Source organism: Drosophila albomicans, chromosome 3 (assembly GCF_009650485.2).
Source record: "Drosophila albomicans strain 15112-1751.03 chromosome 3, ASM965048v2, whole genome shotgun sequence".
Taxonomy (NCBI): Eukaryota; Metazoa; Arthropoda; class Insecta; order Diptera; family Drosophilidae; genus Drosophila; species Drosophila albomicans.
In genome coordinates, this window is record NC_047629.2 from 19,690,836 (window position 1) to 19,708,308 (window position 17,473).

General features: G+C 44.5%; 2 protein-coding genes across 5 annotated transcripts; both read right to left on the minus strand.

Moving 5' to 3' along the window:
* Positions 1–173: 173 nt before the first annotated feature.
* Positions 174–14,264, minus strand: LOC117568375 (CTP synthase). Of its 4 annotated transcripts, none has more exons than XM_034248981.2 (4): positions 4,718–4,958; positions 2,640–2,810; positions 2,071–2,572; positions 174–1,407 (listed from the first exon to the last, which is right to left on the minus strand). In XM_034248981.2, the coding sequence occupies exons 1-4, from the start codon at positions 4,869–4,871 to the stop codon at positions 333–335; spliced, it is 1,902 nt and encodes a 633-aa protein (XP_034104872.1). In that variant the 5' UTR covers positions 4,872–4,958; the 3' UTR covers positions 174–332. The 4 variants fall into 4 exon arrangements, with proteins under 4 accessions (XP_034104872.1, XP_034104869.1, XP_034104871.1 ...); XM_034248978.2 differs by lacking the exon at positions 4,718–4,958 and adding an exon at positions 13,728–14,264 and having other exon boundaries at positions 175–1,407; XM_034248980.2 differs by lacking the exons at positions 174–1,407; positions 2,071–2,572; positions 2,640–2,810 and adding exons at positions 2,897–4,244; positions 4,307–4,456; positions 8,719–8,866 and having other exon boundaries at positions 4,718–4,953.
* Positions 14,265–14,571: 307 nt separating this feature from the next.
* LOC117569345 (glycine--tRNA ligase) lies at positions 14,572–17,212 on the minus strand. Its single transcript, XM_034250478.2, has 2 exons — positions 17,072–17,212; positions 14,572–16,978 (listed from the first exon to the last, which is right to left on the minus strand). The coding sequence occupies exon 2, from the start codon at positions 16,766–16,768 to the stop codon at positions 14,729–14,731; it is 2,040 nt and encodes a 679-aa protein (XP_034106369.1). The 5' UTR covers positions 16,769–16,978; positions 17,072–17,212; the 3' UTR covers positions 14,572–14,728.
* Between the last annotated feature and the right edge of the window lie 261 nt (positions 17,213–17,473).

Below are 17,473 nucleotides of genomic sequence, written 5' to 3' on the forward strand. Positions count from 1 at the left end.
CATTATCCACAGAACTGTGTTTTATTTATGTTGACAAGATTATAAACCTCAATTTTAAAATTACTAAAAGAGAATTAGCATAACCATATTTCATTCGTCCCAACATATATAACATATTTTAAAATAAACACAAAAGTCATTTTTTATATTTTATCTAAAAATATATATGTATTTATTTGAAATAGCTTTGTGGCAAATTAACAAATTTCTGAATATTCAAACATATTTTATTCATATACTAATTTGAAGAATATTTGCGGAGATTAAGCAAATTTTAGAAAATAACTCTAAAATAGTGGATCATTATCACTGTGTAATTGGATTGAATTAATTTAAACGCTGGCATCGCTCATGGCTCCACCGCAGGCGCTATCAGTTGCGGCGCCTAAATCATTGTCCGATGTACTTTCGCTGCCATTGTAACCGTTTGTCTTGATTCCTGATTGCGATGGTTTCTCCTCGGTACCAGGAAGTTTAAGGGCGTCAAATTTCTTTGTGACACGTGTCAGACCATTGACGACATCATCCTCATCGGACGATGCGTCCGACAGTTGACGTGGCGATAGTCGGCAACCGCGATCGATGTAGGATTGCAGTCGACCTTCCGACGCCAAAATCAAACCCAAGAAGGGTGGCGAGGGTTTGAGAGGACGCGACAAGTATTCCGGATGATATTGTGTGGCCACAAAGTACGGATGATTGCGCAGCTCAATCACCTCCATACGATTTTGTTCAATATCTGTGCCCACAAAGTTTAGGCCCAATTTCTCCAGTTGCTCGACGTATTGTGGATTCACCTCATAACGATGTCTGTGACGTTCGTCAACTGACTTGGGATTGCCGTACAGCTGTCGTATAATGCTCGGCTTGTCCGTAAAGATTGTGGTACGTTTGCCCAGACGCATTGTGCCGCCCATTTGGCCCTTGTGATGCTCAGGCATATCAATCACAAGCGGATTCTTTGTTTCGGGATTAACCTCTGTGCTGTTGGCATCTTCCAAGCCAACAACATTGCGTGCAAACTCAATGACCGCCGCCTGCAGACCCAGACAGATGCCCAGAAAAGGTTTGCGATTCTCTCGAGCCCATTGACAGGCCCGTATCTTGCCCTCCATGCCACGTGAACCAAAGCCACCGGGCACGAGGATGCCATCGCTTTCGCAGAGCTTCTGCCACTCTTTGTGATAGTTGGAAGGTTCCTTCTGTTGTGTCTCTTGCTCCAGGAGGCATGACTCGATAAAGATCAAGTTCGCTTTGCGATTGACGGCAAGTGCAGCATGTTGAACGGCCTTGACCACTGATGCATACGAATCCGTAAACTTGGTGTACTTTCCGACTATGGCGATGTTCACTTCACGACGCACAGTCTCCGAGCGACGTGCCAGATCCCGCCAATGTTGCAAGCATCTGCAAAAAACAGGAGATTAGATTAGATTACATGTTAAAAGATTGTTGGTAAAGCAAAAAAATAAATGGGATATGCGTCTTTTTAGTAATTCATATTTAACCTAAATCATATTATTTATTTTTTTAAACAAAATAACATAATTTGTTATAAATTTACAAAAATAATTGTTATATTTTCTATTTTGTTATTTTGCTATATTTGTTGTATTCATAACACTATTTCTCCTGATAGGCTGAACTATTAACTTACAACTTTAATGGTATGATTTAGGATGCTGAAACTTGTACACAATATAAAACTACATTTCATAGTGCACTAAGAAGCAGTTATTAAAAATTTTGTAGGTCAAGCTTTCTAGTTGTACTTTTTCCACTAACACACTGACTGAACTAATAATTTACCGCCTAAACGGTAAGGCTAGGAGGCTGCATTTCTACAAAACATAGTTTACAAAATCGTGCAATAAGAAGGGAAGTTTCAATACTATGTTGGACAAGCTAACTACTTTGTATTATCAAAATCGAATATATTAATGATATCACAGATTTAAATTTTAAACGCAAAATGAATAATGAATTTATAATATTTTTTAAACATAGTGATTTGTATCTATCTATCTTATGAATGATTTTAGGAATAGCAATGTATTCGTTTCTACTTACTTAGCTCGCTTGCTCATATCAATATTGAGCTGAAGACGCTCATTGAGGAACTCGATAACGCCATTCTGCTCCATTAGCAGCGGCACATGGTAGATGGAGTACAGATCATGTATGCATATAACCTGATCCGGATCTACATGACAGAAATTGCTGATTTTTTGCTTAACCTCCGAGCCAATAGGTTTCTCAGAGCGGCAAACAATTAGATCAGGGCTTAAGCCACAGCCACGCAATTCACGCACCGAACTCTGAGTCGGCTTTGTCTTGGGTTCACCAGTGGCCTTGGGCAGCGGCACCAGCGACACATGAGCCAAGCAGAAATTCTCGCGCTTCACGCGAAACTGAAATTGACGAAAGGCTTCCACGAAGGGCATGCCCTCAATGTCGCCAATCGTGCCGCCCAGCTCAATGATGCAAACTTGCGGTTTCGAGGAGCCCTGCACAGGCGTCTGGGCAACATTCTCCACCCACTCCTGGATGGCATCGGTTATGTGTGGCACAACTGAAAGTTTAAAATGGCAACGAGTGAGTTTTGTTAAGCTGAAGAGAGTTGAACAGTTTTTACTTACCCTGCACAGTTTTGCCGAGATAGTCGCCTCGGCGTTCCTTCTCGATGACAAGTCTGTAGATTTTGCCCGTGGTTATGTTGTTGTCCCGATGCAGTGTCACATCGAGGAAGCGCTCGTAATTGCCCAAATCCAGATCAACCTCAGCGCCATCATCCAGCACGTAGACTTCACCTGCGAAGAAAAGAATGAAAAAATAATTAAATTAGTGGAACAAAAAGATAAAAAAAAGAACTATAAGTACTACAGGAAAAGGAGGAAACGCAAAATTTGTATTAAAGATTTCTGCATTGTTTATTTGTAAATCTTTTGTATTTGAGCTTAAGCTAAATGGCGCACACCAAGATCAGCTGCCACCGCAGCTGGTTGCAAGGTGTCGACGCTCAACTAGAAATGGATAAAGTCGCATGGCATAGATATCTATATCTATGGACTAAATCTAAGGTCTGCTTACAAACTGCTTATTATGAATTAAGTGGGGAACAAATAGGGAAATGGGAGATGCTTATGTACAGTCTTTTTATATTCATTGTGTGGAGCTGTGTGGCAACAAAAACTACTTCGATTCCTCGAGATCCTCCTTGTACAGCTCCTTAAAGATGAGTTTTTGTATCTTGGTGCGAATGCGCAACTTTTGTGCCGCCGTCAGTTGCTTCATATACGGATGCAGGCTGAGCAAGTAATGGTAGTCATCATCCTCTGGCACCAGCGGCACATCCATCGTCGAGGAACCATTAAAGTTGCTGTCCTCCGACAGACGTGGACGCTTAAGCTTGAGCGCCGGTATCAAGCCGTTGGCATAGGAGTGTTGTGTGAAATTGAGATGCTCATTTCCCCCGCTAACTGCGCCGCCAGTGAAGTCATCTTTGGCCGCCGCAGATGCCGAATGATGCCCCACTGTCACTGTGGGCAGCGGATGATGCGCCTTATTGTACAATGGTGGCGGAGACACAGATCGCTTGCCACCCATCGCTCCACTTCCTCCGCTGCCGCCCACACTGCTTGAGGTGCTCGATGTTGTGGTTGCCGGCGCCAGCACTGTGCCCGCCAGTTGAGCTGCTGTGGTTAGTGCACTGTGGGTTGTGGTTGTGGTTACCACGGGCGGCGGCGAGCAAAGCGACGGTGCCGCATGCAGCTCCAGATCAACGGGCAGCTGCAACAACGCTGCTGGCGTTGCAATAGGCGGTGCAACTTGTGTGGACTTCGTACTCAAGTCCTGTGCCTCCTTCTCCAACTCCAGTTCCATGAGCTGTGCACGCAGCAGTCCCGCCTTGAGCAACGCATGTTGATGGGAGGCGGCAAATGCTTCCTCCTGAGCCTTGAGGGCGCCGGTGGCCAATGGTGTGGTGCTCAGCTGAGTTTGTTGATGAGCCGCAGGTGGCGTGGGCATCCCATCTAGGCTGCCGTCACTGACATCGCCTCCAGCATCGCCTGCATCCCCATCAATGTCATCCTCGTCGTAGTCCTCGTCGCTGTCCTGCAGCCGGCGTATGAGTCCATTTGTCAGATCCGGCTCCACAACCGTTTTCTCGCAATCCTCGCTCTGCTGGTTGAAATAATAGGACTGATCCTGCTCATTCTTTGGAAGCCGATGACGCATGTGATCCGCTGCAAGGCCAAAAGCGTTGCTTATTGGTCAAATAATATGGGGAGAAATGTAGCTTACTTACTCAGAAAGAGCAGAGCATAGTAATGCAGCCATTTGGACTCAAAGGTGGCAGGATCAACCATAAAGTCGCCGTTGTCCGCACGTGGAATGCGCTTGTACTCGACTCTGAAGTTGTCACGCAGTCCCTTCCACTTGGCTTTGAGTACAATTTCTGGAAATGAGCACATATTGAGTTGTGTCACGTGTCCGTTCTGGGAATAAAGCTACTTTAGAGCCACAACTTCCAATGAGCGCACTATTTCTCAACACTCTCTTCCCATGGTAGAGACGAAGAGTGTGCTTGGCATGTTCTGCGTAAGAACGAGCAGGCAATACAAACATGGTTGATCTTTTTTTTTTTGTTTCGTCTTGTGCTAGTACAAAAGTTGTGGCTCCTCAGTGCTTTTGTTGTTGTTGTTGCACTCGCACTTACTTGGCAGCTTGTGGGTGCCGCTTAGCTCGTCCCACATTTGCTCGAGGAAGGCCTTGTTACAATGGAAGTTGCGATTCCATATCGCCGGCCGCTCCTCGATGTCGTGTATGAATTGCTCCACATTTAAGACAATTGTTGATTTTTTTGGCGCCATTTTAACGGGCCTATGCTTTTGTGCTTTTGTTCCGTTTTTAACGCGTGTTTGTTTGTTCGCTCCCACGCACGCCCGTTCGCAACTGCTGGTTGAAAACGAATGCGAAATGCAAATTCAAAATACCGCTCGCCTTCTTGCACACTCACATCGGTACTCTCACACACTCACGCACGCTCGCATAATTGCTCTCGCCAAAGTTTAGTCTGTGAAGGCGAACTTCATTGAATGTACGTAAAGTTCTTTAAGTAGCAGTGCTCTCTTCAACTAAAGTTGACTCAAAGAGATTACATTGCATTTACAATGTTTATCTATTGAAGAAAGAGTACGATCTGCTGGCCACGTGCTTTGCACTAATTGCTCTTTGTGCAGCAAAAGCTTGAGCAGTAAATGATATAAAGCTCTCACGCATTCCACTCTTACATATGTATGTATGTGTGTGTGTCTAAGTCTGGCGAATGCATTATCAAAAAAGAAAGCGATAATCGGCACTTGATTCAATAATCGAATTCGAATTCAAATTCAATGCGAAATGCAAATGCAGTTGAGCTAATATCCTAAGGAAAATTGGGTGGTCAGTCCGTCTACAAAACTGCTTCGGCTGCAGTTGCAACGAGCCAACAGCTTAACGCTTTATATACAAACACACACACAGATAGACATACTTGTATGTAAATGGCAACAAAAAAAGCGACGAGTTGGACAAGCGCAACAGCAGCAGCAGCAACAACAACAACAACACTGGGCGACTCAACACAATAACTTCATTAAGATTCCGTGGCCTGCGAGGTTGCCATTGCTGCAGCCAGTTGCCAGTTGCTGTTGCTTTTGGCTTGCCAGCGAATTTTGCAGCAGATGCGGCAGACGGCTAACCCCCCGCACTGTCCCCCTCTCCAGTGTCTTGGTGTGCGTGTGCTTCGCTATCGTCCACAAAGTCGTTCGTAGGCCTAGGCAGCGGTTTTTAGCAGCGACAGCGACAGGAAATGCTGCTTCGCCATCACACACACTCGCACACACACAACAGCGACAGCACTACGAAGCGGAGAAAGAAAGAAGCGAAATCAAATTATAAACACACGCCAGGCTGCGACAGCCAGCCAGCCTTCCAGCCCCTGTCCCCCTTCTTCTTTACCCCCCTTTCCAACAGTTCGACACAAACTGGCGCATTTCTGCGACTGTCTGTGTTTGTGTGTGAGTGAGTGAGCGCGCCTGTGTGTGTGTGTGTGAGTGAGTCAGACTCAGCCATAGCCAGTCAGTCATGCAAAAATGCTTGCAGTCGTTGTTGCTGTTGTTGTTTTTGTTGCTGCTGTCGCCGCCGCGTGCACAGAGTGCGAAATACTAAAACGGCAGCAGCGTGAGGCGAACAGGGGGAAGGGGGAGCAAGGGGAGCTAGTAGATCGTTCAAGTTCCAGCCAGCCTGAAAGCAAGCAAAAGCAATTTCTGGCGGCGCGAGTCTGCGGCAAGCTTGCTGCAGGCTGAAACGGCTCAACTGCTGAAAGAGACGCAGGCAGCAGAGGCAAAAGCAAAGCAGGCAGCAGGCCAGACGCCAAACCGGGGAACCGGCAACAACAACAACAACAGAAACAGCAACAACAGTAACTGACAGAGGCATCAGCAGCGGGCAGGCAGAGGCAACGGGGCAGCGCAGACAAATAATGCGTCACGTTGCGCAGTCGTTAAATTTTCGTTTTCGTCGTTGCCGTTTGCCGCTGCTGCCGTTTTTATGTGCTACAGCAACAGCAGCAAGCGAGGGAGGGAGGGAGGAGGTGCAGGCAGAGCCAGTGACAGAAGAGGGGGGAGGGGGGAGTGTGGTGTGTGCAGAATGAGCTGGGCCAGCTGCTGCTCCAACTGCTGAGGTGCTTTGCTTGCTTTTGCTCCAATGCCAAGAAATTCACAGCGCCAATAAAGTTATGAGCAGGCAAAAGTTCCATTCAGTTCAGTTTCAGGCCAATTGGCCTCAAAAATAATGCACAGCAGTTATAACGTTGCCAGCTAAGGCTGCCACACATTGTACGCTTATGGGTCAGTGCGCCTAGATGTGGCATGATAAAAGATCGCATATGTTGCAATTCCAATTGAAGTTGGATCAAAAGTGCAGCCACTTTACTACTTAATATGATAAGGCTCTTAATCATCCCTGACAAAATGTTTTCAGGCAAGAGTTGCTGCTACAAATGCAGTTAACATTTAGAGCTAGAATGAGAAAACTTTTCATTATATCTGACAACTGCAACTTTGAATTTCTTAAGCAGGAATTGTTGCTGCAATATTTAGCTACAATTTGTTTATATTCAACCATCACAAAAAACTGCAGCTAAATGAGTAGGCAGAATAATTTGTCCTAATTTGTGGCAGCTATATTAAAATGTAGCTAATTTATTAATTGCTGCGACTTTCATTATTTCTGACAACTGCAACTTTGAATTTCTTAAGCAGGAATTGTTGCTGCAATATTTAGCTACAATTTGTTTATATTCAACCATCACAAAAAACTGCAGCTAAATGAGTAGGCAGAATAATTTGTCCTAATTTGTGGCAGCTATATTAAAATGTAGCTAATTTATTAATTGCTGCGACTTTCATTATTTCTGACAACTGCAACTATGAATTTCCTAAGCAGAAAATGCTACTGCAATATTTAGCTCCAATTTTTCATATTTAGCTGTTAACTTCCCAAAAAACTGCAGCTAAATGAGTAGGCAGAATAATGTGTCTTAATTTGTGGCAGCTATATTAAAATTGTGCTAAATTATGAAATGTTATGACTTTCATTATTTCTAACAACTGCAACTACCCAAAATAGTTGCATGTTGCATACACATTAAGTCACTTGCTAAAATGAATAAGCTATGCATAGACTAAGAATACAAGAATGCAGTTAAATGCAGAATTTGATTTAAATGCAGTTCCTTTAGATTACACATAAGTGCAGTTAAGTTGCAAAGATACCTAATAATCGTTTCAATAAACATGTTTGAATGTATCAATCAGTTAATATTGTAGTTTAATCACAAATTGGCAGCTTTAATTTAGAAAACCTTTTAATTTTTAATCAATGATAATTTCAGTCGAAAGTTGCTTCAGTTTAATACACTTAAATCCTCATTTAGCTTATTTGCAGTAGTTAATAAAACTGTGCATTATTGGCATTTAAAGTATTTTCAAGTTAACACATAGCACAATAAATCAGCTGAGCAAATTGAGTAGCAACCACTAAGTGAAGCTTTCAAATTCTTCATTATCTGTTTTTAATCACATTAAATTGCAGCAAAATGTTGCAGCTTCTTGACTGCAGTAAATTAACAATGATATGCAATCAACTTGTATTGTATTGTATTAATCACTGACACTTCTTGAAGCCGAAATCGAAATTGCAGCTAATGATGAGCATTTAATTTGCCGTAAACTGTTGTTAATCAGTTGCAGCAGCAACTGCAGCAAAATGTTGCAGGCAGGTTTAGGTGAATGTATGTATGTACATATGTGTATATAGATGGGGTCGGCTCAACTGCAGTTGGGAAAAGTTGACGCAGGCTTTTGTTGTGCCACAAAATCAATAAAACACGCACAGTGTGTGCTGCCATGTAAAGGTGTGTGTGTGTGTGTGTGTGGCACACACACACATGCAAAATTCGCGCGCGAGCCACAAAATGCGCGAACTTGCTGCGTGGGCGGTGTGGCAGGGGCAACAAACAACAGCAGCAGTAGCAAGCGGCGGACAAAGGACAGTGGGTGTCATGCTTATAATATTTGCCCAAAAAAAAAAAAAACAAACGACACTAACGATGACGACAGTTCGACAGACTGTGTGTGAGTGTGTGAGAGAGCGTGTGTTTGTATGTTGGTGTACCGTCGATAGTCCGGCGAAAAACGGCCGTAAACGAAACGAGAAAACCGAAGCGAGAACCCAAAACACAACAAAAATAAAGAGCGACGAGCAAGCGATAGCGACAGCGAAATGGGGCGAAGCGAACGAACCACTGCTGATTGCAGTCAGCTTACAACTGAAATTGAAAATTCAGCAGAGCAAAGTGCGAAGCGCCGCCACCGCCACAGCCACAGCAACAGCCGCCGCCGTCGCAGCGCGCGAGCGTGGCGTGGCGTGGCATGGCGACCGCGACAGGCTGCAGCAGCAACAGCAGCAGTCTCATAGCCAGAGTCAGAGTCAGAGCCAAAGCAAGCCAGCCAGCCAGCCCAAGCCCAAAAGCCAGCGAGCCAACAAAACGTGCCAACTAACAGCAGAAGCAGCAGCAACAACAACGCAGTAGCAACAGCAACTACAACAACAACAACAGCAGGCAGGCAGGCAGGCAAAAAACAGAAACGCAAAAAACGCCAGGCAGCAGCAGCAGCAGGCAGGCAGAGCAGAGCAGAGCTGGCAGAGCCAAAGCCACGCCACAAGCTTTTGCGACAGACATACAAACACACACACATGCATATACAGCTATAGCTGTATATATATATATATATATATGTATGTATGTGTGTGTGTCTCGAATGTGTTTTGGGGGGCGCGCACAAACGCTAAAAACAGCCGCCGTCGTCGTTGCTGACTTGACTGGCAGTCTGGCAGCCTGCTGCTGTTACTGTTGTTGTTGTTGCTGCTGTTGCTGCTGCTGCTTTTGGGCATTTATTGCGCGCGGCATTTGCCGGCTAGTCAGGCACGCACACACTCACACACACATGCTGTCTCGCTGTGTACGTGTGTGTGTGTGTGTGTGTGTGTGTGTGTGTGTGGAGCGGGTGTGAGGTGTCGCTGGCCTGGTCTGCCCCGGTCTGCCGTTGTTGCTGCTGCATGCGCAAAAACGACAACGACGACGACGACGCGATGTCGACAGCAGCAGCAGCAGAAGCAGTAAAAGCAACAACAGCAACGACAATCAACGCGCGGAAGCGAGCGAACGAGCGAGCGAAAAGCATAAACCATGGAGAGATGGGAGGCTCGTTAAAATCACGCGACAGGAGGCAGACAGGCAGGAGGCAGGCAGCAGTCAGCAAAAGCATGTGGCATGAGGCAGCCAGCCAGCCAGTCAGCAGTGAGGCAGCCAAAGCCAGCGTGCAACGCTGAAATGAATCGCCGGCTGACGACGATGGCGAATAGCGAATGGTTTTTTTTTTTTTTTGTTGCTTTTTTTTTTGGGCCTGTGTCGCTGTGGCACGCAGACATTTTGCCGTGGCAACATTTTTGGTAGCTTGGCAGCAAGCTGCTTCAATGGCTGACTGACTGCCTGCCTGCTTCGCCACTGCTCCGCCTCGCCTCGCCTCTTCAGCCCTGGCAGCAGTTGGCTGCTGCAGGCGTCGGGCGTTAATTACCATGTCCCCCTATGTCCCCCACTCCCATAGACAAATGGGAAAGTGGCATTACAAATGGAAATGGAAACGAAAGAAGCTGCAGAATCGCATATAGCAAATGAAGCATTAGCTTTCATTTTGAGTAGCTTAAATGCCGCACTCGGCCCCTTTCCAATCTTCTCCACAACATGCTCCTGCTCATCAGCAGCCTGGCAGCACCACAGCTTGACCAGCGCTGCCAACTCGCCGCAAATATACTGAAATACTTATGTAAGCAGCCATATGCACATACATATGTATGTACGTGTATATATGTAAATGTGCACACATACACACATCTAATTGCAAAAGGGGGAGTGCAGTGGGGGTAGAGGAGTGAGCGCGCTTGGCTAACGCGTAGCAGCAGCGACATCCTGCTGAAATTGCTGCCGCAACAGCAACAACAGCAGCAGCAGCGAAATTGTATTTTCCGTTTAATTTTTTGCACATTATTGTCGTTATTGTTGTTGTTGAAGTCGAAGTCGAAAAACGTGAGTAAAACGGAATGCGCGAACAGTGAAAGAAACAACATATGCCGACCAACAACGGTCTCTGTGTGTGTGTGTGTGTGTGTGCGAGTGGGGGAGGGAAGAGACAACGGACAAGTGGGGGGCAGCAGAACGCAAAGAGCAACAGCTGCTAACAATGTTGACGCGACGATGATGGAGGCCAAGCAGCAGCAACAACAACTAAAAGAGCAAGCAAGCAAGCGAGAGACTTAAAACGCTTAGGTGCCCAATGGACGACAGAAGGGAATTGCAAAAATGAAGAAGGAGCAGCAGCAAATACGCACAAAAGCTTCAGCTCGAGCGAAAGATAACCAACAACAATGTTGGCTGCTGGTGATGTAGTTGATGAAAAGCCCAAACTTTTGCCAGGCGACCACGGATGGTGATGACGATGGGTAACAGCAGGGTTGCCATGCTCGTTGCGTGTGTCCCCCTCCCACTCATTCCACTGTCATTCTCGCAATGTACGCAAAACAAATGAAGCACAACACGCACACACACGCATGAGCTCTGCCACTGCTGCTGTCGACGTTGGCTGCGCAGTCAACTCCATAGCCCATTCCAGAGCACAAAGCTCTCACAATAAATGAGCAAAGACTGCACACAAAATGCAATTCAAACGACCCCCCGAAAACAGAGAGCATGCATTCGACGAGCGAGAGGGACCGAGTGCACAGTTGCTTCAAGCGAAAAATGTAAATGACAGGCAGCAGACAGTAATCCGTGCTGGACATTGGAGAAAATGCGGGTGGGCGGGAGGTTGGATTGGTTATCGTAACAACCACCCACCATCAATGACGACAACGGTGGTAGGCAACATGTGGCTGATGCGCTTCTGCCACCCCCACTCTACATACAATATATAAAACGTGCCAAAATTCGCATCTGAAATATGCAGTTACAAACTGTATGTATTTAATGTGTATATATTATTTAATATTTAATGTAATAATGTGAATATAATACTCATTGAATAGCGCAATTTATAAAATTTTTAATATTAAATTTATTTTAAGAGATAAAAATATAAAATATAAGTGAAATGTAATCTCATTATTAAAACGGAGCATAGTGTACATACACGCAAAGCATCCACATTGCAAATTAAATGTGCAATGCATTTGATGCGTTGCCAAATGCGTCGTGCAGTAAGCCCCAATGACGCCTGCACTACACGCACACATACATATGTATATGCAACCTACACGCACAGTTCTCTCACACCTACAAACAAATACAAAAGCACGCATACATACATATCCGAATTGTAGCGAATGCCCTACACGCGACTCACACGTGTGTATTCGAATACTAACAGGGGGTAATAATTGCATTGTCGCTTTGCACCAAACCATAAAGGACTCTTTGCAGTTGGCAACTGCTGCATACAACACAATTGGAATCTTCAATCACTCAATCAACTTGGGGGAGAAGTTTCCTTTTTTTTGCGGGTGTATTTTTAAGGGTTCTAAGCATGTGTGATTAGTGTATGGAATAACCCTCGCCAGTTTTATTCGAGTTTGCAGAAAACTTTAACATTTTTATTTTGATTATATGATTTGTTGATGATGTTGATCACAGCAAGCAAAGAGCGAAATAATCAAACTTGTCTTGCTGTAATTGAATTTAAGAGAGAAATAAACGAAGCACAAAAAGAACAAATGCGCTCATTGAAGAAATTGTCTGGCTGCCAAGTACTTATACTTATATACTTATGTACATATGGTGCATGTGGTCATTCAAAGAAAGAGCGCCCCACAAATGCCGCAAACACAGCCCACTCAACACTGAACAGGAAACATCCGCAGACAGACTCGCCCAACAACAAGTCGAACACAAGCAAAGAGAGCAAATTGCAGAGAAACTCAGACTGAAAAGAAAATACAAACTTTCGTTTTCAATGTCAAGCACGAATAACGAAGACGCCGACAAAAGGAATGCAGCGATAATAGTATTTGTGTGTGTTGCTACAAAGTTGCCAGGCTGCACAATGTGCATAGGTATGTACATATATTCATACATAGTACAATTATGTACTTACAGTGCGATAGTAATTGAAAATGTTTGATGATCAGCCGTATTACGAAACTGAATATAAATTTCAGGTTCTATTGTTACTTATCAGCACGTGTACTTTTGATTTTAGGCGACTATCTAGATTTTTATTGTTGCACTTTAAAGCAATAAAATAAATAATAGTATATTATTCTATCAATTATGAACCAATTCACAATTTTATTGCCACTTAAATTATATTTGATTAATAGAAATAAAGCCAATAATTCAATTTTTAAGTTAAATTTGAAACAATATAAATGAAATAACTACGATTAAGTATATTTGTATTTATTTATTATGATATAAATTATGCAATAAAACTACTTCAGACTCAATGTTTATTTATCGTTATATTATAAGTTTTTTAGCTTACAAATATTTGTAGCTTACAATAAACTAAGATAAGGTAATTGTAACAAGTGTTTTTGTAGTAAAAAGTGTTTTTGTAAAAAAACAACCACTGTTTGCATTTTGAAGCCGATAAGATTTTGTTTGTTGGGCACAGACTAATGAGAACTTTGGTTTGTTGGGTAATTTACACAAACAAATAACACCAGCCGGAACACGTGTTAGGGTAACATTTGTTGTTGGTGTGCTCCCGGAACACAGATGTATATGTGCGTGTGTAGTTATGTAGTTTGACTATACTTGTATGCGTTATGTTGTAGAGACAACGTAACGTCACGTAACGTAACAGCCTTTAAGCAACAAAATTGCAAACCGACAACAAACTCTTCTTCTTGCTGCCGTCGTTTCTCTCACTTACACAAGCACACGCACACACATCGAAAAGAGATTGAAAAAGTGCCAAACAATTTGCCCACGTTTATGATGCGGATACGTATTGAAATAGTATTGCGCCGTTTCTTTTCCTATAGCATTTTTTTTTGTTTTTAGACACATATCGTATATACCTACTACTACTTATGTATTCATGTATAATATGTTGCAATAAACTTACCATGCTCGTAAGGTGAAAATGTGCCTGCATCGATATTAATGTAGGGATCAATTTTAATGGACGTCACATCCAAGCCACAGGACTTAAGCAATGTGCCAAAGGAGGAGGCGATAACTCCTTTGCCGACACCGCTGATAACACCTCCTGTTACCAAAATGTATTTCATTTTGTCTAGATTCACTTTATTATTATTATAACTGGTGGAGTGTTCAACGAGCAGCTGACCACGCGGCAAATCACGACAGCGGCGGCAACGACTACGACGACGGTGTATCGGTGTTGCTCTTGCAAATTTATTATTTGAGCGCGCACGCTCACACACGCACAATAAAACACAACAAAAACTTGCGTGTATTTGATTTGATTTGATTTTGCTGTTTTGCTGCTGCTTACAAACACATGATGTTACAATTTTCTCTTTTTTTACATAGTATTCAATTAAAGAAGGCGCGAAATATGCAGAGATGGTTACTCTTGTCTGCTGCTGGTGTTGCTGCTGCTTAACTTGCTGCAGAAGGAGGTTAACCAACAATTTGCCACTCACACGAGTCAGCAACGCCATGTGTTTATGCGGCCCACACACGATAGGTCACAATATATCAAGTAAATACAGCAAGCAAACATTATTTATTTAAGTGAATTTCAAATTGTTTACAATGCAAACTCATTTAAGCTATTGTGGAAATATTCATTACGCTTAAAATTGTGACAATTTTAATTCATAGTCTGTTTTTTTCACTTGCTGTGCACTGAGCTTACAGTGTTGGTAAACAACGCTCAGCCGTTACATTTGTATTTTGAAAACGTTGAGCTATATTATGATTGTTTCTTTTTTTCTTTAAATAAAACATTTAATTTGGGACAATTGTAGCGAGGGTAAGCATTTATTTTCCAAAATTCAAGCAAGTGATAAAAAATGGGAGTATTTTAAATGCAATACATAGCAGCTATATGTAACAAGTGAGCGTGAGTTTGATGTTGCGTATTCAAATGGTTGTCATTCATTTGGTAGTCTCCTGCTGCTCAAAAGCCGGATACTGTTCCAGCACCTGCGACCAGCTGAGACGCGCTGTTGCCAGATCCTTCACAACGCCCACAACAGCATCCAAGGCCAAACGCACCTGCTTCATGGTGTTGCGATCACGCAACGTCACCGTATGCGGCTCCTTCAGTGTATCAAAATCGACTGTGATGCCATAGGGAATGGCAATCTCGTCGGTTCTCGCGTAACGACGTCCAATCGAGCCACTCGAGTCATCCACCTTGTGCGACAGTTCCGCCTTCGTCAAGGCTGCGGCCAATTTCTGTGTGTACGGCTGGAATTCGGCATTGTTGGACAGCGGCAAGATAGAGCACTTGATAGGTGCCACTATTGGTGGCAGCGTGAAGTAGCAACGCTGTTCGTCGCCCTCCCGACACTGGAAGCTGTGCTCCAGCAGCGCGTACATGATGCGGCCAATTCCAAAGGAAGGTTCTACCACACTGGGGATAAACTCCTCAACGTGCACCGTCTTTGTGGCATGCTTCACGGAAATTGTTTCGTTGCCCAGCTCGTGGGTGGCACCATCGCCCAAGGTAAGTTTATACTGTCCACCAGCTGCCAGTTGTGTTTCCACTTGTTTGATATCGTCCAGCGAGAGCTTGGCCAGTGCTTCAGTGATGGCCTTAGCATCCTTCTTGAACGTTTTGCCTAGTGTCTGCTTGTTGGGCACAATTTCGCTGACCTCGACGGTCTTGGGAGCAGGCAAACGCTTCTCGGCCACCAGACGCACACCTGTTGCTTGTGAATGCTGGCTGAGATCGTAGGCAGAGCGATCGGCACAGCCGACGCACTCAACCCAACCATAAGAGGTCAAGATCTCGGCATCCCAGCAATCGCAGGCATAATGCGCCATCTCGTTGCCCATGTGTTGGCGGAAGCGTAAGCACTCCGGCTTAATGCCAATGGCGTGCAGGAACTGCTGTATCCTGGCCATGTAGTAGCCCAACGTCTCGTTAGCCACCAGTTTGTTCGCCACGGCGTCGCCAATGGTGGCTTGTTGTGCCGACTTGCCGTCCATTTGATTGCAGGCGGAGTAGAGCGTCAAGAGCTCGCTGGCCACATTGCTGAACTTAGGATGATCTTTAAGTGCGGGATCACAGAAATGTTCGATCTCCGCCATCGTGAATTCACGCACACGAATCAAACCAGAACGTGGGGAGATCTCATTGCGGAAAGAATTGCCGATTTGGGCCACCGCGAATGGGAGACGACCCTGATTGAATTCCAGGAGACGCTTGAAGTTCACAAAGATGCCTTGAGCCGTCTCGGGACGGAGGAAACCCTTCACCAGACCAGTGGGTCCAATTTGGGTGGCAAACATCAGATTGAACTCGATGGGTTCGGTCAAATCGTTGCCAGTCAGCGGGGATTTAATGTTGTACTTGGCCAGCACATCGGCCAGTTCCTGTTTGTTGAGACCATCCAACTTGATGATGATGTCCTCGCACTCTGCTTGCAACGCTGGCGTGGCGTCCTTTGCCTTGCTGAGCTTCTCAAGCGCCTGTTTGATCAAATGATCGAGTCGGAAGCATTCTCCTGTCTTGACATCCTTGACCATCAAATCAGCAAAGCGTTCCACATGTCCCGAAGCCTTCAGCACAGGCTCTGGCGTCAGCATGGAGCAATCAACCTCAAGCATTTGCTCCTCCAGGCTAAAGAACTGACGCCACAGCGTCAGAATGTTGGACTTGAGGGCACAGCCCATGGGACCAAAATCATACTGGCCAGTGATACCGCCATAGATGGCAAAGCTCTGATCGTAGAAGAAGCGACGCTTCACCAGATCCTCCATGCGGGCACGATCGAAGCTTACCACGCTGGGCGTCAGAGCCAATTCTTTGTCCTCCAACACCTTCTTGCGAGCCTTGAGCTCAGCCACCGCCTTCTTCACATCCAATTCAGGTGCTCCATTGGCCTTCAACTCACGCACTAGGTTGCCCTGCTCCTGGACCCGCTCTCGGAGTGGAGCGAGTTGTTTTTCAATCTCTGGATTTGACATGATATACTCTGCTGTTGCTGAACGTAATTTAACGTTGCGTTTTTGTTTTGTGGTGCCCCAGACTTTGGGGGTAGCGGAGGAGACGAATGAACTGGTTGAAAAAGCTGCTTGGTTGGCAATTGTCTCACGCCAACTCCACGTTTTTGTTTGTCGTTGAATTTGCGATAGAATTCCACGTGCGCCACGCAAGTTGGGGAGCGCTTTAAACAACTGCAATGACATATGTTATTTTTTAAACAATTAACAGCGTAAATTTATGTAATTTTTGATTGAAGACTTAGGAGAATGCTTCGCGAACAATACCTTCACTTGCCTGTTGGATGATTCACAATAGAATGCGGCTAGTTGTACAACACTACAACTTCACCGTCCAACAGCTGGCGTGCTGCAACGCCGGTCAATTGTGTCGTGTGTGGGCATTTTGTGTTTTTCTCTTTTTTCCAATAGCATTTATTTAAATAACAAATTTAGCTATTTAGTAACTCCCATTGCATAGTTTGAAGCCGAATGATACTCATATTGAATGGTATATATCATTTAAATTTGACCCCGTCGTAACGGTTGCTGTTGTATGCTATTAACAACACTACAACTTCATATTCAAGCAGCTCAATAGTAGCCAAATTTGACGTGTGTGGGCATTTGTTCTTATGGGGTAATATATTACTAGCGGTTATTGGCAAATAATAATTGAAGCAATTATAT